This window comes from Durio zibethinus, chromosome 1 (assembly GCF_047325235.1).
Source record: "Durio zibethinus cultivar Kanyao isolate XHJ-2024 chromosome 1, ASM4732523v1, whole genome shotgun sequence".
Lineage (NCBI taxonomy): Eukaryota > Viridiplantae > Streptophyta > Magnoliopsida > Malvales > Malvaceae > Durio > Durio zibethinus.
The window spans coordinates 7257789-7277916 of NC_143162.1; the positions used below are offsets into that span (position 1 = coordinate 7257789).

Sequence of the window (20128 nt, forward strand, 5' to 3'; positions counted from 1 at the left end):
GATTAAATTGGTTTAATTTTATTAATAGATTAATTATTAAATTAATTTTAATCGATTAAAAAATAATTTTGAAAAAAATTAATTTTTGATTAATTTAATTAAAAATAAAATTAATTAAATTAACTAAAATTTTAACCAAAATATAATAAAACTCAAATATAAAACTAAAAATACATAAAATAAATTATTCTATTTTAGAAATTAGTAAAGTTTTTAACTTAATACTTTAATATTTAATTATTTTATTAGATGATTTTATTCAATTTATTTTAAAATTTTAAATTTTAATTTAATTTAAATATATTTATTATTCAATTAGTTAAACCAATTGAACTTGATTCGAATGATTAATTTTTAAAATTAACACATTTAATTTGATTAATAAAAATGAAATAATATAGTTTGATTAATTTAATTTTAAATAATTCAATTCAAAATTAATTGAATTGATTGAATAAATATCTCATAAATAAATTATAATTCTTAAAACTAAAAAAAAAAATAAAACACTCAAAAAATACTGTAAATGCTATATTTTACATGCAAATTTCATTTAAAATTTGCACATAACACTATGAATCAACAATATTTCTTAAAGAGCATTCAATTTTTGTGAAAATTACTTTGAAAATAAAATTATATTGTGCAAATCGTTAAAAAAAAAAAAATTTGTCATCTCATACAATTTTAAAACAAAAAATTGAAAATAAAGTTATCTCGTACAAAAAATAAATTCAAATAAAATTTTAAACACTTTTAATCATACTATCAAATATAATATATATATATAGAGAGAGAGAGAGAGAGAAAGAGAATTAGATCATCAGTTACAAGGTTGAATGTGCTTAAGGCATGAGCAATTCAAGAGCATTATCAACTTTGTTTTGCCATTGGATGATGGGATTGGGATGGATACATTATTAGACATAACTATAGTTTTTGTCATTGGATTAGATGATAAGGTCAAGAAATTATTAGACATTATTATATGACTAACTAATAAAGTGTTTTCATGTCGCATTGCCCATTTTTATTGTCAATTTCTAATAATTCAATTATGGTTTAGGAAAAATAATTCGTCCAATATTTACTTAGTACATCTTTTTTATTTGGTTAACATGCACAAAACTTTTATGGAGAATCCAAGAAGGGAAAAAAGGAGCAAAGATTTTAACCCCAAGCAAAAAGACCTAGCGTTATTACAATAATAGTTCAAGCCTTTAAATCCAAATAAAAAAAATATTCAATTTAAAATTTAATGTTTTCCTATTTTTCAATTAAAGTTATCATGTTTAATTTAATTCAACTAAAAATTAAAAATTTTTAGGTTAGCTAAAAATAGAATTCCATTACGACAATGAATTGCACGTGCAATTAAATCCAATAACGGTATTAAAATTTTATTTTATTAGAAAAAAATGTTATCATTTTTTTCTTTCTCTCTCTAACACCAAACAAAACAATAAACTTAATTTTTTTCTTCTCATCTTTTTTTTTAGAAACAAAATAAAAATTAAATTTTAAGCAATTCCAATTTTCTATTCTTGTTTTTTTTTTTTTTCCTCTTTGAAAATTAAAATAAACAATAATAACAAGGAGACCACTATCATTCTTAACATGAAAATCTTAGATTGTTGAAATTATTCTTTTAAAAAAATAACAAATTTTTGTTTAAACATGCTTAACATGTTTTTTTTTTTTTTTAGGTCCATAAGATAAGAGATGTAAACGAAGAAGGTGGGTTTCGAATTCACGCCTTAAATATCTTCTTAAACCTTATTAGTTACTAGGCCAAAAAGTTAAAGACTAACAAGTTTTATTCATTTTCCCTTTAAAATGAAAATAGCCATAAATACCACTATAAAAGAAAAAAAAATCTCCTGTGATAACAATTACAGTTTTAGTTCTTTCAGTCTTTGTCGTCATAATCTTTTTGTTCTTTCTTTTATCTTCCCTTTCTTTTTCTTTTTTTTTCTTCTTCTTGCATTTATCTTCTATTGACTCTTAATCCCACCATCACTATCATCATTGTTGTCGTATCTAATGGTTCAAAGGAAGAAAAAATTGGGAATTAGAGATTTTAACGAGCAAAATGAGTGAATAAAAGATTAATTTGTTCATAATTGTTTGCTTTGGTTTATTTTTTTTCCTAATTTTTGTCCCCCTACTTCTTTCTTTTACAAATGATTTTTCTAAACCTTAGAATCCTTTTATTTCAAAAAATTGGTTTATTTTATTTTATTTTAACTAAAATACCATTTTACCCTTATCTATATCAACTTTCAATGACACATAAGTTATGAAACATCAACAATTTTGACAAGTCAAAATAAATTAATATATCTCACTCTTTTATGTAACATTTCTTTAATTTTTTTTATTTAATATGAGAACAATTGATCTCTAATTGAATCAAATTAAAGATGATAACTTCAATTGAGAAACTACTAAATGTTACATTTTAAATTGAGCATTTAGCCAAATCAAAATAACTTATTTAAGGCAATAGTAGATAGATTCAATCTAATATACGCAATATCACCTTCCACCGTCTTCTAATGAACTATCCTTCTAAAAAAAAAGAGAGCTTTTATTTGCACTAGGGTTTTTGCTTTCATACCTTTTTTTTAATCCCAAAATTATCTTTTAAGTAAAATTATTTAATTATCCTTTTCACTTTTAAAACTTTTCGAATATCTATATTTGATAAGTTATATAACTTATTAATTTTCATATTCGGTTAGTTATTAAATTATTGTAGAAAAATCCCCCTAACATTATGTTTGGATAAATATTAGTAAAAGAAAAAAAAGAAAGTTAAGGAAAGGAAAGTTTTTTAGAAGAAGGGAAAAGATAGATATATTATTGTTTAGATAACTAAAATTAATAAAGGAAAAGAAATAAAATGAATCATAACAACCATTGTTTGTTAAAAGAGTGAAAAGGAAATGAAAGGATTAATTATAACATTTTTTTTAATTATAACATTCTTTTTATAAAATAACATAAAACGATAATGTGCATTAAATAATTTTTGTTTTTATTTTTTGTTAGGGTTTTACTTTATAATAAGGTAATATCTTATTTTTTAAATATATATTTTTAGACTATGAGTTCATTAAGGGTTGTTAGAAAATTTGATATTAACTAGATTTGAAAATTAATAAAAGTTTTATTTGGAATATAAAAAATAATAAAGGTATAATAATTATTTCAAGTTTTTAAATTTTTATTTTTTCCTTTTCCTTCATTTTCTCCAATTTGAGGTAGTTAATAAAAGGGAATGTAAGGAAAAGTAAGGCAATTAATCATCCCATCCCTTCCTTTTCTGTATTTTAATTTACTTGAAATCCAAACAAAGAAAGGTAAAGAAAAGCTTTTTCATTTTCTTTCATTTCCCTTCATTTACCCTAATTCAAACACAAGTTAAATCTAAAATTTATTTGAGAGAAAAAATCTTATATATTTGAAGAATTTTCATGATATTATAAAGAAAAAAATATGATTTGTTACAAATAATTATAATTTTATTTACAAATTGATAGATAAAAGCTATAACTTCAATAAAAAGAACATCTAATTATAATAATGTAAGTCTTTGAATTTTTTTTTTTTATTTTAACAATTTAAGAGAAAAGAATCGATCGATGTTTCTAATGAAATTCTTAATGACTAAATGCTCAATTTAGAAATAAACATTTGCTTGGTTGCTCATTTCAAGACCAAACTTTTTACTTTATACAAATAAGGATTAAATGTTATCGACTTGTAACAATGTAAGATTTGTTTAAATAGAAATGTGGCTATGAAAGACACATACCGTTAGGTTTGAAAAAAAAAACAAATGAAAATGATGTGGAATTTCCTCAAATTTAAAAATTTTTTAACAATTTTTTTTTATTTTCTAATTTCTTACTTGAAAAAAATACCGAAATGATATAATTTGTCTGTAGATTTAATTAAGGTTATGTCCAAAAATTAATTTTAAAGGTAGTAGGGCAAAGCAAGAAAGAAACAATCCCAACACGAAATCTTTTTGAATTTCTTTTTTCTTTTCTCCTTTTCACTCTCTTTTTCTTTTCAATTTTCTAGCACTTATATATCATCTTAATTATTAAAAAAAAATCACAGAAATAAAGGAGTTAGGGTTTTGAAATTTTTTCAAGACTGATTAAGGCACCGTTAACTTTACCACCAAGAAGCCTAACTAGGACATCCTCAAGCATGATTGTAAACATCAGATCAAGCTCAAGCTTGTGATTTTAGAATATAAACTTACTAAACAGGGCTAAATTGATTTTGAAATCGTTAATAAGTAAAAAGTCTAATATCCAAAGCCAAAAACCTTTTCCTTAAATTTTTTATTCCTAAGGTTTTGATTAAGAAAAAAGCAAATTTACCTTGAATTATAATAACCCTAACTCTACAATAGATGAAGATGAAAAGAATCTTTGGTTGATTCAAAGTTTTGTAACTATACTTCAAGGTTGAACCCTTTTGGTTTTCAAATCTAATTGCTAGGAATGAGATTGTAGTGATTGAGTTGTTGAGTTTTTGTTAATTTGAAACTTAAAGAAATAAAAAAAATTGGAAAATGATTGAGATTTTTTTACAAAAATGAGCAAGGCAAAGGAAAGAAATTTTTTATACGAGAAATAAGTAAGGTAAAGAAAAATTTATGGATAAAGTAATTTGAGGAAAAGATTGAGATATGTTAATTTTTTTTCAAAATTATCATTTAAACTTATATTATTGTGAATATATGGACAACAATATTGCCACATCAACAAAAAATACACCATTGACTTGCCACATCAGCAAAAATGACATGTGTGCTGAATAATTTTAAAAAAAGTTATGTATTTAGTTTTAGTTTTACAAAAATCCGAGAGGCACCTAGACACCACAACATTGGAACAGAATAAGAGATGCGCAAATAAACTTCCATTTATCTTATTTTTGAGAAAGTACATAAATGAATGCTTAAATGCTCTAAAAAGATTATCCAAGAAAAAAAATGATATACAAGAAAATCAATTTGATATGAAAGACAAGATCCAAAATATTTTAATGTCATAAAGTACAACTACCCACTAGTTTGTTCACTTATCAGTGTGAGAATAATACCTAGCCATACTTATTCCATCCCCAGTAGAATACTTTCCCATCCTCTTCAAGAAATAAAAGCACAGAATCAAGTGACTAGCACAAAATGAAACATGAAGATTTTTAGAATCACATAGCAGTGGCCAAAAGATGCTGCACCAGGTAGGCATACACATAGATGGTGAGCCTGTAGTCTCTTGTACATCAGGAAGCTTGTCGGTATAAACAAACAAGAGCATTGGCTAGAAGAAAAAGAAGAACAGACAACGGTTAATTAATTAGCCAATGAATGAAAATAGCAGCACATTTACAGAACTACAATCTATAGTAGGATCTTGCATCTAGGCAAATATAAGAACCGAGATTTTTTGGATCCTATTTCTAATTAAATGAATTAAGAAGAATCATATATTCATTTCAGGGGTTTGCTTATGCAACATATTCAAAATCCAAGAGAAGGTCAAAGGAAGCATCACCTTGAAGATAGAGGGCTCAAAATCTTTCACTACTACTTTATCCATGTTAGGGTCCCCAACAAGCCCAAAAGTGTGCTCTAAAAACAGGTAAGTGGGCAGCAAGGATCAACTTATGTGCTTTAAATGTGTCATCACCAACCTGAAAATTTATATCACAACCAACTTCAGACTCTAACAAAGCTTTAAGATTCTGACCCATGTCTGATGGTGGTACAGGAACAGAACACTGTTTCAGTCCCACTCGAGGCGAGTTCTGACTACACCAACTATGCATTTCATGGTTAGGCAATCATCCTTTATATAGTCAGAAGTTTCTAAAGTTGTTCTTCTAAAGAAACACTTGTAACCCCGGAATGCACAAAAGAAGAGGTAAGGTAAATCAATACCCTATCAAAATAAGACCTAGGCATTGATCCGTATATTATTGAAATATTTACAACGGATCTGTGTGCATATATAATTTTAACATCTTATAGGACGAATACATTAGTTAATATAGAGAAACTTTGATGCTCATAAAAATAATATGCACATTTCAACAATAGTATAGATGGACATATAACATTTAAAAAAAAAAGAATAGACATTTAAAGAGAAATCAAAAGGAAATGAATGACATATCATTTCTTCTAAAAGAGCTATGTTACAGGTCACTGCTTCTAGAACCACTCTCCATTTTCATTACCTTGATTTAATATTTGGGTCTAATCCTGGGTTCTCTTTAAATTAGACTAGCAGCTTTTGTACGGTTTTTAACTTATATAAGTTGATACTTCTTGTGGCACTTTAAATATATTTCAGTGTCATGCTTAGATCCACAAAATTAAATGTAAAAACATGCCAAAAAATGTAACCTAACAGTCCTACCCATGTCCTAAAACCGCACCTGTCTACCAATTCATCAAACAAAGGCATATAGACAGTTTCATATACCCTAAACCTCAACCCTTCATTTCCGATCACAATTCACCAACATACACCCATTTAATAGCTTTAATTCCTTGTGTCTTGACGGTTAAATGCGTGCATGTTAGCTATTGAGATTTAGGAATCAAACGCTATCAGAGGCAGAGAACATAAACCCATTTAATAATTATAATATAATACAAACAACAATTACCTTATAAACTATCATATTCATTCTCTAAATACTCAAATAAAAATATTTTTAAAAAATAAAACAAAATTATGAACCAAACCCTAAATTCCAAAACTCAAATTGTTACCACATGCTCCCTCTGTACTTCAACGTATAAAGCCCACTCTCCAACGCCCGATCAAACTAACTATAAACCTTATGCTCCCCTTTCCCACTCGGGTCCACGGGGTGAGCTTGATAAGTGCTCGAACACCGGTACCTTCATTGGCCAGATCAATGAAAACCGAAACATACATCGCACTATCCTCCGGATTTTTACCATCGGGGTAAAAGTAAATCGCCCAATCGTAACCACCGACGTTAAAAACATCGCTGGCTATACATTTCCCAGGTCCCATCCCTTTCGCCAACGAGTAATCTTGGTCGTGAACTGGTGTGATCCGTTCACGTCTTGCTCACCGATCTCGGTATCGAGTCCTTGAAATCGTCCATGGTTTTCTTTTTTTTTCATCGAGTTCCTCAAAACCCTAATCCTAGAAATTTCATTTCTTAGGTGATTTTGGAGAAATTGCGAGGGTAAAATGAGAAATTTAAGAGGTTAGGGTTACTTTCTTCCATAAAATGGAGAGAGACCGTCAACAGTAAGATTAAAGGACACATCATCAATAAATAGATCTAAGGACGAAATTATGCCACGTCATTATAAATTTCAGAACTGCATAGGACAAATTTATCCTACAAAGAGTTGCTTTTGCATTTTTATTCATAAAGGAATTCACCATCAACTGATAGGTAGCATCCGTTATTTTCTATTCTCTCAACTCAGATAATCATTCCAAAGACAAAGGTTTAGATGCATCCTCCATTCCTCTGCACGTTTCAGTCTCAACCCAATTTTTACTTCAATATTTAGCAATCTCACGGGGTTCCTCCACTCCTTTTGTTTTCTACAATTTTTTTTTTTTTTTGCTCTCTGAGATACATTTTTTCATTTACATAGAAGAAGCCAATTTGCATAGCAAAAGCGTCAAAATTTTAGTGAAAAATGACGTAATTTGCATTGAAGGTTGGCAATAACATTAAGCGATTCTCCGTGCGCATCAAATATGTTTTTCGTTTTGATTGTGGCCTCGAACAAGTCGTTACATTTTTTTTGAATCAATAATTTCTTTTTAAGTAAAACAATTTTTAATTCAAATTGTAATCGTCGGTTAAGCTTCAAAGGTCAGATTTTTTTTCCTTTTTATATTTAAAAAGCCTCTATTTTCAGCCTTTCTTCTCACTATTTCAATTTTCATTCTTTGAAGTTTAGGTTATTCTTTTTTAGATTCCTTCTCGGCCTTAGGGCTTGGAATGTAGATTATTGTTGATAATATCGAGATCGGAGAAAATACTGAGGGGATGCAGCTTCCCTTGAGATTGGGTATCGAAATTAAGTTGGGAAATTAGGGTTTTGGATTTAACTAGAGAGAAACTTAATTCCTTTGAGGCTTGGAATTTTTCTCGGCCGGTGTTCAATCCAAACAAAGAAGAAGGTTTCGGAGAATTGGTTGGCGGAAGACAAATTGGAATGCGTAAAGAACTTGGAGACCTTCTGAAGGTTTGATTTCTACCACTTCTATGAATTTTATTTTAATTTTTTTGCTTCAACAATTATGCCTGATTTGGAATTTTTTTTTTTTTTTTACTTTTTCTAGTGGTAAACTGTATTCTCGTTATAGACTATGGATAACGATCTTGCATGGAAGCATATATTAAAGTTGTTGCAGCTTTTGTAAAAAATAGGAAGTTTGAATTCTTGATTTAATTAAAGTAGGTACGTGCAACGGTTTTTTTTTTTTTTTTATTTGTACTGGCATTTTCTATGTTATTAATGTTAAATTATTCTTAAATTTTCCCTCATTTTACCTAAAGAAGAGAGTAGAAAGTTTGAGAATAGAAAAGAAAAATGCAAAAGTTATGTTATAGTGTTCTTGAATTTTCCTCCACTTTACCGTAATGCTTTATATGTAAGTCATTGACTGATGTAATCAAAGAAAGTGGAGAAATTTCAATGCATCCACCATTTTCCACTCTCACTTTCGTCTCCAAATTAATTCTGTTTCTTTGGAAAATTCAATATATATTGCCTTCATTAGTTGTTCACGATTCAAATCCAATCTCACCTCCCGGAAATTAAAAAAAAATAGCCTCTTAAAATTTTTGAATCTCTGGCCCATTCATATCCCAAACCAAGTGCACCCAAAGAGCTTCTGTAGTTAATTTTTAATTATAGGATAGAAGATTTGATGTTGCAACTTAATCTAAAAAACCTTAATTCTGTCTTGCCTCAAAGAATAAAATAGACTAAAACCTTACTTCTTAGGGACCAAACGAGGACAGGACATTACCCTAGCAGAAAGACGGATGATTTTTGGTAGTGGAATATACAAAATAAATGCAATGTGTTAAAGTGCAAAATATCTTTGAAAAAGGCTGTTTTCTGTAGGCATATATGACAGATCGGGCCACTTTAATTCAGTGGATGTAATACTGATAACCAATATGCAAGTGAAACCAAACTCCATATTTACTTTCTTTCGTCTGTCTACTCTAAAAGTAGACTAAACCCTTTCAATAAGTTGTCTATATAATTATTAGTGGATCTTTACTATGGATGAAGGGTTGAGGAAGGCAGCTCAAATGGTAAAATTGATGCCTTGTAAAGCCTATCACATTTGGGGAAATTATTTTCTCCTCTGCATCAGCATATCAAAGTTTCATGGTTAAATGGCATCCTCAGTTGGTTACGCCTAACAATGTTTTCCTTCTGCAAACAATTCATTGTAGAAATTTACAGGTTAGTTTATGTTTTCTGATGAGTTGTGGAAGCTTGTGGATTCATAGGTACAACCAATAAATGAGTTAAAACGTGTTAAATCTTTTCATTAAAGCCTTTTAAGTCAATTTTATAGATATTCTTATTAAACTAAAATCTCTTTTAGCATGTTCCAAGTTCCAACCAATGGATGTTAATATTTTGAATTTTTTGATGGGATAGGATTTTTTTTAGTTATTATGGAGAAATTATTTTTTCTCTGTGGAAAATTAGTTATCATTTAATGTTTTGCTCATAGAGAGCTATTAATTTTGCATTGATGATGTCTTAAATGGAGGGCAGTTATCCAAGTGAGTACAATACCATTATACATCTTTTCTTCATGTTTAGTTTTGTCATTGGCTGTAAAAGTAGTGGGATATACACTGAACAATGTAAATTGTTTTGGTAGATTTTTTTTTTTTTCTGTTTTCAAAGGAACTTATCCAGGAGGCTACTGCATTGCTGTATGCTTTAAAACCAAAATTTTCAGAGCCTGATTTTCCACAAAAAAAGGTTTTTTTATCATTGAGTAACTAGTTTAGCTATCAAATTTTTTATTTTTTATTTTAAAATTTACTCACTTACTGCATTACATGCTTTCCTATGCAGGTTTTGGAAATCGGTCTAGTTACTTTTCTGGATCTGGCTGATGTCATTTTGGCAGACAGAATTTTCAACCTCTATGATGAAGCTCAAATTGCTTGACTTGTTTGAGTAAATTTAGAAGCATTTGCATTGTTGAAGAAAGACAACCTTTAGAAAGATGCAATGTAAATCTCCAGTGGCTGGTGATCATGAACTTGTTCGCAAGTCGCTTGTTTGCTTTATTGAAAAGGTAATCACTCATTCCAAATATGTAGAAAAGTTATATGCTGATTGATAATGGTTTATAATATGGAATTTTTCTCGCCTGTTGATCAATCCAAACTATGAAGAATCTTTTGTAGAATTGATTGGCAGAAGGCAAATGGGAATGTGTGAGGAACTTAAAGACCTTATGAGGTTTTATTTCCACCACCTTAATGAATTTTATCTAAAATTTTTTTACTTAAACAAATTGTGCATTATTTGACTTTTTTTTTTTTTACTTTTTCTAATGGTAAACTGTGTTCAGTTTATATAATATGGACGATGATCTTGCATGAAAGTGTCTATTAAAGTTGTTGTAGCTTTTGTAGAAAATGAGTTGTTTGACAAAATCTTGATTAATCAAAATAGGTAATTGCAACTTTTTTTTTTGAATTTGTGCTGGTATTTTCTATGCTATTAATGTGAGCTTTCTCCTTTAAAAGCCTATCAGATTCAGGGAGATTATTGTCTCCTCTAGATCAGCATCAAAGATTCATTATTAGATGGCATCCTCAAATTGGTTACAATGTCTTCCTTCTGCAAAAAATTACTTGTAGAAATCTGCAGGTTAGTTACTGTTTTCTGCAGCCTTTATTATTTGAGGTTTGGAAGTTTGTGGAATCATAAATACAACTGATAAACAAGTTAAAATTTGTTAAATATTTAAATTAAAGCCTTTTAAGTCAATTTTATAAATATTCTTATTAAGTTAAAATTTATTTTTAGCATTTTCCAACCAATAGATGTTAGTATTTTGAATTCTTTTGAAGGGATAGGATTTTTGTATGAAGAAACTATGTTTCTTAGAAAGATCAGTTGTCATTTAATGTTTTACTCATAGAGATCTATTAATTTTGCATTGATGATAGGGTTGTTTTCTTGTTCCTCTATTTCATGCTTTATTACTTGATACTTACACATTGAGGACAATGTGTTGTTTAAATTTAGAGGTATAGGAAAATTACTCAAAATTTGAAAATTTTTTTTGAATTTTCCTTGATTTTTGCCCTGAAATTAAGCTTAATATGTAGTAGCTTGAATTAGTGCTATGCTTTCTTTGATTAGTTCTCCATGAAGCCAATGATATGTAGTGATTGAGAATGAATATAACTTTAGGAAAAGATTGAATATGTGTGAAATATGAGATGGTACTTATGTCTAGTGAATTCTTGAATATGGTATTCATTTGTGAGTGATGCTTTTGAACATTGGATTGCATTTTTTATCTAGTGTTGATTATGTGAGCATGAGATTGTTTTTGCATTGGTTTTTAGAGTTGTGTTTCATGATTCTATAATTTGTTTTGATCATTTCTCGAGGTGAAATCCTAGAGGACATATGATTAGGGAAATGATATAGGTTATTCTTGGATCGTTTGAGCCTTTCAAGCAAACCTTGACATATTATTTCCATAATCACCCCATTGGAGCCTTATGATGTCTTTTCTTTGTTTTAAAACCACATTACAAGCCCATAGCCTTATTTTGTATATTTCGTGTCTTTTTGGTCCCTTACCTTATATATGCATTAGGACATTCATCCTCTATTTATGAGCTATGCATTATTAGGGAGGAAGGGTGGAGTTTGGACAAAGAATGGGAAAATAAAAAGAAAAAAAAAACAAAAACAAAAACAAAAGAAAAAGAAAAAGTCAATCTTACAAAAGAAAAAAAAAGAAAAAGAAAGAAAAATAAAAAGTTGTGAAAAAGAAAAGTAATAAAGTGGTGAAAAAGCAAAGAAAATAATAAAAGAAAGAAAATTTGGTACAATCAAAGTTTGGGGGGATTCTTTAACAAGCTTACCTTTCTTACCTGGGAAGCTAAACCATGGATGATCCTAGACATGTGATGCATTGTTAGGGTACTTGAGCTTAAATGACTTTTATCATATTTTGACCCGAGCCTTACACTACAAGCTTAATAAAGTCCTAAATGATCCTTGGTCCTGTGTTTATCTACATTAGTGGAGAGAGATGTGATAAGCAAACTTGTGGAGTATGAGCATGCTTTATTGATCCTTGTTATTAAAGTTTCATGTTTTGCATAACATTACTAGATTTCATGCAAGGATATGTGAGAGGTGTTGCTTGCTTGTGGAACCATAGTTAGGAATGATCTTAGCCTAGGTAGATTCTTGTATACTAGCACTTGTTCATGATTTTACTTTGGTTATATCCATTGATTAGTCTATGAGGCATTGAGAGTATAGTATGATTCTTGCTCAATCTTGTTTTGCTTGAGGACAAGCAAAAGCTTAAGTTTGGGGGTTTGATTGCACTATAATTTTAACTTTTTCATGCTTGTTTTTATGCAGTTTTCCTTACATTTTGGCTTGTTGCTTAGGATTTTTGGAAAAACATTTGTTTGTTGAATTTGTACTGGCATTTTCTATGCTATTAGTGTGAGATTTCTCTTATAAAAGCCTATCAGATTTGGAGTGATTATTTTCTCCTCTAGATCAGCATCAAAGATTCATAGTTAAATGGCATCATCAGGTTTGTTACAATGTCTTCCTTCTGCAAAAAATTCCTTGTAGAAATCTGTAGGTTAGTTACTGTTTTCTGCAGCTTTTAGTATTTGAGATTTGGAAGCTTGTGGAACCATAAGTACTACCAATAGCCAAGTTAAAATGTGTTAAATATTTAAATTAAAGCCTTTTAAGTCAATTTTATAAATATTCTTATTAAATTGAATTATGTTTTTAGCATTTTCAAACCAATAGATGTTAGTATTTTGAATTTTTTTTATGGAATAAGATTTTTGTAGTTAACATGGAGAAACCCTTTTTTATAGGAAGATCAATTATTATTTAATTGTTTACTTAGAGATCTGCTAATTTTGCATTGATGATATCTCATAAGGAGGGAGGTTGTCCAGGTGAGTACAATACCATTATACATTTTTCTTCAAGTTTAGTTATGTACATGGTCATAAAATTAGTGGGATAGACATAGAACATATGTAATTTTTTAATGGATTTTTCTTTTGTTTTCAAAAGAACTTATCAAGGAGGCTATTGCTTTGCTATAACATATCTTGAACAATACGCCACTTCAATAGAAAGATTAGCTCTTTCAGATTATATTCTCTAGAACTTTAAATATCCATCTTCTTTAGTATTTTCATTAGATGTTTGTTCTCATTGAGTTTTTCTTATATTGTTTTATGATTATTCTTGTTTGATTTACTCCCTTTTGCATATCTTTAGGTTCCTGAGGCCTTCTATTTGAGAAAGTAATTGGTAATTGTCTTAGGGTTAATTGGGGTTTAATTTTTTTGAAGATATATTTGAGGTTTTGAGTTTAAGATAAGGTTATAATGCTTGATCTGTGAGCTTGGGTTTGTTCAATCAGTAAAATGAGTTGAGAAAGTAATGGAAATTGGTCTAGTTACTTTTCTGGATCTGGCTGATGTCATTTTGGCAAATGGAATGTTCAGCCTCTATAATCAAGCTCAAATTGCTTGAGTAGATTGAGAAACATTTGCATTGTTGAAGAAAGATAACCTTTAGAAAGATGCACTGGGAATCTCTGGTGGCTGGTGATCATGAACTTGCCAGCAAGTCACTTTTTTACTTTATTGAAAAGGTAATCCCTCATTCCAAATACATAGAAAAGTTATATGCTGATTGATAATGGTTTATGATATGGAATTTTTCTCACCCGGTGATCAATCCAAACAATAAAGAATCTTTTGTAGAATTGATTGGTGGAAGGCAAATGGGAATGTGTGAGAAACTTAAAGACCTTCTGAAGGTTTTATTTCCTCCCCCTTAATGAATTTTATCTGAAATTTTTTTACTTCAACAAATTGTGCTTGATTTGACTTTTTTTTCTTTTTCTAATGGTAAACTGTGCTCTGTTTATAGAATATGGACAACAATCTCGCATGAAAGCATATACTAAAGTTGTTGTAGCTTTTGTAGAAAATGGGGAGTTTGACAAAATCTTGATTTAATCAAAATAGGTGATTGCAGCTTTTGTTTTCTTGAATTTGTCCTGATATTTTCTATGCTATTAATGTGAGCTTTCCCTTTTAAAAGCCTATCAGATTTGGGGAGATTATTTTCTCCTCTAGATCATTATCAAAGATTCATTATTAAATGGCATCCTTGAGTTGGTTACAATGTCTTCCTTCTATAAAAAATTCCTTGTAGAAATCTGTAGGTTAGTTACTGTTTTCTGGAGCTTTTAGTATTTGAGATTTGGAAGTTTGTGGAATCATAAGCACAACTGATAAGCATGTTAAAATGTGTTAAATATTTAAATCAAAGCCTTTTAAGTCAATTTTATAAATATTCTTATTAAATTAAAGTCTCTTTTTAGCATTTTCCAACCCATAAAAGTTAGTATTATGAATTTTTTCGATGATATAGGATTTCTGTATGGAGAAACTATTTTTCTTAGAAATATCAGTTGTCATTTAATGTTTTACTCATAGAGATCTATTAATTTTGCATTGATGATGTCTCAAAAGGATAGAGGTTATCCAGGTGAGTACAATGCCATTATACATCTTTTCTTCAAGTTTTGTTATGTCAATTGGTTGTAAAAGTAGTGAGATATATACAGAACAAATGTAAATTTTTAATGGATTTTTCTTTTTGTTTTCAAAGAAACTTATCGAGGAGGCTACTGCTTTGCTATACCTAATGTTGAAAGATTTGCCACTTTAAAAGAAAGATTAGCCACTTTAAAAGAAAGATTAGCTCTTTCCAGATTATATTCTCTAAAACTTTAAATATCCATCTTCTGTAGTATTTCATTAGATGGATGTTCTCATTACGTTTTTCTTATGTTGTGTTATGATTATTCTTGTTTGATTTTTTTCCCTTTTGCATATCTTTAGGTTCCTAAGGCCTTTTATTTGAGAAAGTAATGGATAATTGTCCTAGGGTTGCATTGGGGTTCAATTTATTTAGGATATATTTGAGGTTTTGAGTTTAAGTTAAGGTTATAATAGTTTAAGTGTATATTAAAGTTGTTGCAGCTTTTGTAGAAAGTAGGGAGTTTGACAAAATCTTGATTTAATCAAAATAGGTGATTGCAAGATTTTTTTTTTGAATTTGTACTGGCATTTTCTATGTTATTAATGTGAGATTTCCCTTATAAAAGCCTATCAGATTTCGAGAGATATTTTTCTCCTCTAGATCAGCATCAAAGTTTCATGGTTAAATGGCGTTCTCAGGTTGGTTACAATGTCTTCCTTCTGCAAAAATTTCATTGTAGAAATCTACAGGTTAGTTGCTGTTTTCTACAGCTTTTAGTATTTGAGATTTGGAAGCTTTGTGGAATCATAAGTACAACCAATAAACAAGTTAAAATGTGTTAAATATTTAAATTAAAGCCTTTGAAGTCAATTTTATAAATATTCTTATTCAATTAAAATATCTTTTTAGCATTTTCCAACCAATAGATATTAATATTTTGAATTTTTTTGATGGAATAGGATTTTTGTAGTTGTCATTGGAGAAACTATTTTTTTAGGAAGATAAGTTATCATTTAATTATTTTCTCATAGAGATCTACTAATTTTGCATTGATGATATCTCATAAGGAGGGAGGTTATCCAGGTGAGTACAATACCATTATTCATCCTTTCTTCAAGTTTAGTTATGTCAATGGTTGTAAAAGTAGTGGGATATACATAGAACATATTTAATTTTTTAATGGATTTTTCTTTTGTTTTCAAAAGAACTTATTGAGGAGGCTACTGCTTTGAACAATACGCCACTTCAAAAGAAACGTTAGCTCTTTTCAGATTATATTCTCTAAAACTTTAAATATCCATCTTCTTAAGTATTTCATTAGACGTTTGTTCTCTTTGAGTTTCTTATTGAGAAACATTTGCATTGTTGAAGAAAGACAACCTTTACAAAGATGGAATGGAAATATGCAGTGGCTGGTGATCGTGAACTTGCCAGCAAGTCGCTTATTTACTTTATTGAAAAGGTAATCGCTCATTCCAAATATGCAGAAAAGTTATATGCTGACTGATAATGGTTTATAATTAGGAATTTTTCTCGCCTGGTGATCAATCTAAACAAAGAAGAATCTTTTGTAGAATTGGTTGGAAGAAGGCAAATTGGAATGTGTGAGGAACTTGGAGGCCTTTACAAGGTTTGATTTCCACCACCATAATGAATTTTTTCTAAATTTTTTTTACTTCAACAAATTGTACATGATTTGACCTTTTTTTTTAATTTTTTCTAATGGTAAACTGTGTTCTCATTATAGACTATGGACAATGATCTTGCATGAAAGCGTATATTAAAGTTGTTGCAGCTTTTGTAGAAAATAAGGAGTTTGACAAAATCTTGATTTAATCAAAATAGGTGATTGCAACCATTTTTTTTTTTTTGGAATTTGTACTGGCATTTTCTATGCTATTAATGTGAGATTTCTCTTATAAAAGTCTATCAGATTTGGAGAGATTAGTTTCTCCTTTAGATCAGCATCAAAGATTCATAGTTAAATCGCGTTTATTATGGTGTCTGTTACAATGTCTTCCTTCCGCAAAAAATTCCTTGTAGAAATTTGCAGGTTAGTTACTGTTTTCTGCAGCTTTTAGTATTTGAGATTTGGAAGCTTGTGGTATCATAAGCACAACCGATAAAACAAGTTAAAATGTGTTAAATATTCAAATTAAAGCCTTTTAAGTCAAATTTATAAGTATTCTTATTGAATTAAAATCTCTTTTTAGCATTTTCCATCCAATAGATGTTAATATTTTGAATTTTTTTTATGGAATCGGATTTTTGTAGTTATCATCGAGAAACTATTTTTTTAGGAAGATCAATTATCATTTAATTATTTACTCATTGAGATTTACTAATTTTGCATTGATAATGTGTCAAAAGAAGGGAGGTTATCCAGGTGAGTACAATACCATTATACATCTTTTCTTCAAGTTTAGTTACGTCAGTGGTTGTAAAAGTAGTGGGATATACACAGAAGGTATGTAATTTTTTAATGGATTTTTCTTTTTGTTTTCAAAACATCTTATCGAGGAGGCTACTGCTTTGCTATACCATATGTTGAACAATATGCCACTTCAAAAGGAAGGTTAGCTCTTTTCAAATTATATTCTTTAAAACTTTTAAATATCCATCTTCTTTAGTATTTCATTAGATGTCTATTCTCATTGAGTTTTTCTTATATTGTGTTTTGATTTTTTCCCTTTTTCATATCTTTAGGTTCCTAAGGCCTTCCATTTGAGAAAGTAATGGATAATTGTCTTATTGCATTGGGGTTTAATTTATATGGTATATATTTTTGCTTTTGAGTTTAAGTTTAAGTTATAATATTTGATTTGTGAGCTTAGGTTTGTTAAGTATTCAAAATTTGTGTAGCTGTGTGTGTATGGGAGTTTTCTTATTGTTTTTATCTTTGTGCCATGACATATAGGTTTCTTAGGTTTCATTGGCTTGGGTTTTTTAGTGATTGATGATGTTGCTGTCAAATTTTTAATTGTGGTTGCATCTAATTTGATGAAGTTTAAGTTCAAGAATATAACTGGTAATGAAGTTTATGTTACTGATGATGTTACTGCAAGAGAAATATTTGGGTTGTGGTTTCTTCATTCTTGAGTGTGATTGGTTGTCATCTGTTTGCCACTTTGAAGTTTACCTTGCAGAATAGGAGGTATTAAAGTTTCAAATTTTCTAAGCTTGTGTGTTTGTACGGAATTTCTATGTTTGTGTGTTTGTTGGGAACTTTTGTTTTGCTGGTTTTGTTCTGCTTTTCGGTTTCTAGGTTTCATTCCCATGGCTTCTAACTCTTAATGGTTAATGTGTAATTTTTTGTTTTAGTGCTTTTGACTTGATGAAGTTTGATCTGAACTTCAATTAATATTTGATCTCTTATGCTTTAACATTCCATTTAAATTCTAGTTTAGCTTGCATTTTTTATCTTCTGTGTATAGAGTTTAGTTTTGTAAAATTTTCTTTTGAATAATCCTTGGTTTGTGGTTTTTTAATTGTGTTTGTCATTTGATAGTCTATACGGAGCTTAGTGCGAGCTTAGTTGGCTGTGTACCAAGCATGATTTGCTAGAGAAATGAATTAGAAATTATATTGTGGTATGGTCCAAATTTGTATGGCTACACTTTTGTATGCGTTGGGATTTTCTTCTTGGTTTGCTGGTCCAACTTTGTTGCATGACAAATTTTAATCGTAGGTTTAATTTCAAAAATTTAATCTAGACGAACAATGAGGTTGAGTACTTACCCTGTAACAGAGCCTCTTTCTTCTTGATTCTTGATCATGCATTTTGTTTTCTTGCGTCTTGATTATTTATGTTTTGCAGGTTTCACTCTATTTGTTGCATGATGGATTGTTTTCTTAGGATTAACTTCAGAAACTTAAATCTGGACAAGCACTGAGATGGAAGATTGTCTCTTTTTTATTGGATTCTTTCAAAATCCATGATCTTCCTTAGCAATTTTGTTGTAATGTCATGGTAACTCTAAATATCCTTCATGTTTGGCCATTCATTAGAGGTCCTAGAGCTTGTGGTGGTTCAATTGGTAAAATTAATTGGTAATACATGACTAGCTGTTGCTTCATCATATTTGGAAATGATACTTGCCTTGAATCTTCTTGTATTTGTATAAATTTTTTATGATTAGTGCACCTATTCTATTACATTGCAAATAATGAAGAGTTTGATCAATTTGCTAAATCGTAAGCATGTTTCTAATTATAACATTGTTATGCTTATTGGAAGCATTCTAACTATATGATGTGGTGGTTGTTGTTTTCTAACTCTGATACGCAATTGTTGTACATGACTTCAGAGGCAAAACTACCTCTTATCATTGGCTTTTCATTCTAGTATTTTCTTGTCAAGTTTTTGTTGCTTTGTTTTAATTTCTCTTGCTTTTTTTATCCTTCCATTTTGTGAATCTTAAGGTTCCTCACTTGCATTTATCTTTGGGGTTTTGAGTTTAAGTTGAACCATTATAATGTTTTATTTGTGAGCTTGGCTCAATTGCGTGATGGTTTATTTTGTAGCAATCCTTGAATCTTTTTGCTTTAGGATTAGTATATTATATCATGAAGATAGCTTACCGTCTTTATTTCTAAAGTAGTTGTTTTCTATATTTGACTGCATGATGGTCATGTTTAATTTAGAAAATGGATGACAATATTATTAAACATTCGTTGAATGATACATGACTTCAATAAAAGCTCTTATGTGATTAAGATTACCTCGTATTTTATCTTGGAATTAGTTTTTATTTATTATTTTTACTATTATTTTAGAATATTTAGTTATTTTTTTATCATCTTTTATTTAATATTATTTGTTAAGAGGTGATAATTTATATTTGTTTATGAGATAATAATTATGTATCTTTGTTATTTTCATTTAGAATTTTATCGAAATTGTCAGTACATTTCATATTTATTTATTTTTTATTTCATGTTGATTTTTTTTACATTGTCCATATTTTATTGGCTCTTTTTGTAATATTAGTTTTATCTTATTTATCTTGTATGTTTTATCTTGGTTCTTATTGTATTTTATCTTATTTTTTTAATCAAATCATCTTTACTTTTTATTTTATGTATTATTTTGGATTATATCAGGATATATCTGTTATCTCTTATTTAATATAATTTGTTAAGAGATAAATAATTATTTATCTTTGTTATTTTCATTAGGAACTATTATATCTATCACTATTTATTGCATTTCTTAATTTTGTTAATCATGTGGCATGGGAGGATAAGATT

The 20128-nt window shown here is 29.0% G+C and overlaps 1 protein-coding gene, 1 long non-coding RNA gene and 1 other non-coding gene across 53 annotated transcripts; 2 read left to right on the forward strand and 1 right to left on the reverse strand.

Moving 5' to 3' along the window:
• Positions 1–4929: 4929 nt before the first annotated feature.
• Positions 4930–7340, reverse strand: LOC111311962 (uncharacterized). 2 transcript variants are annotated; one of them, XR_016342685.1, is made up of 3 exons: positions 6809–7281; positions 5583–5721; positions 4930–5348 (listed from the first exon to the last, which is right to left on the reverse strand). It is a non-coding gene; the product is annotated as an uncharacterized LOC111311962 (long non-coding RNA). The 2 variants fall into 2 exon arrangements; XR_016342684.1 differs by having other exon boundaries at positions 5583–7340.
• Positions 7341–7434: 94 nt separating this feature from the next.
• Positions 7435–18993, forward strand: LOC111311963 (uncharacterized). Of its 50 annotated transcripts, XM_089761724.1 has the most exons (15): positions 7440–7905; positions 7994–8281; positions 8379–8497; positions 9344–9520; positions 10151–10376; positions 10489–10543; positions 10834–13976; positions 15504–15627; positions 15910–15961; positions 16084–16134; positions 16250–16340; positions 16403–16508; positions 17249–17453; positions 17585–17653; positions 18696–18993. In XM_089761724.1, exons 7-13 carry the CDS (start codon positions 13936–13938, stop codon positions 17351–17353), a joined length of 570 nt encoding a protein of 189 aa, XP_089617850.1. In that variant the 5' UTR covers positions 7440–7905; positions 7994–8281; positions 8379–8497; positions 9344–9520; positions 10151–10376; positions 10489–10543; positions 10834–13935; the 3' UTR covers positions 17354–17453; positions 17585–17653; positions 18696–18993. The 50 variants fall into 50 exon arrangements, 47 of the variants coding, with proteins under 47 accessions (XP_089617925.1, XP_089617896.1, XP_089617900.1 ...); XM_089761770.1 differs by adding an exon at positions 16626–16931 and having other exon boundaries at positions 7437–8281; positions 10151–13976; positions 17249–17264; positions 17402–17453; XM_089761774.1 differs by adding an exon at positions 16626–16931 and having other exon boundaries at positions 7437–8281; positions 10151–13976; positions 17252–17264; positions 17402–17453.
• LOC149520315 (small nucleolar RNA snoR86) lies at positions 7698–7830 on the forward strand. Its single transcript, XR_016326572.1, has one exon. It is a non-coding gene; the product is annotated as a small nucleolar RNA snoR86 (small nucleolar RNA).
• Positions 18994–20128: the final 1135 nt, after the last annotated feature.

What these genes read in the sequence shown, in the direction of transcription:
- LOC111311963 (XM_089761686.1), top strand. Translation starts at nt 13,936, where the DNA reads ATGAACTTGCCAGCAAGTCACTTTTTTACTTTATTGAAAAG. An exon ending in TACGCCACTTCAAAAGAAAC is followed by an intron (nt 16,135 to 16,249) that starts GTTAGCTCTTTT and finishes GCATTGTTGAAG; the next exon opens with AAAGACAACCTTTACAAAGA. An exon ending in AACTTGGAGGCCTTTACAAG is followed by an intron (nt 16,509 to 17,248) that starts GTTTGATTTCCA and finishes ATGTGTCAAAAG; the next exon opens with AAGGGAGGTTATCCAGGTGA.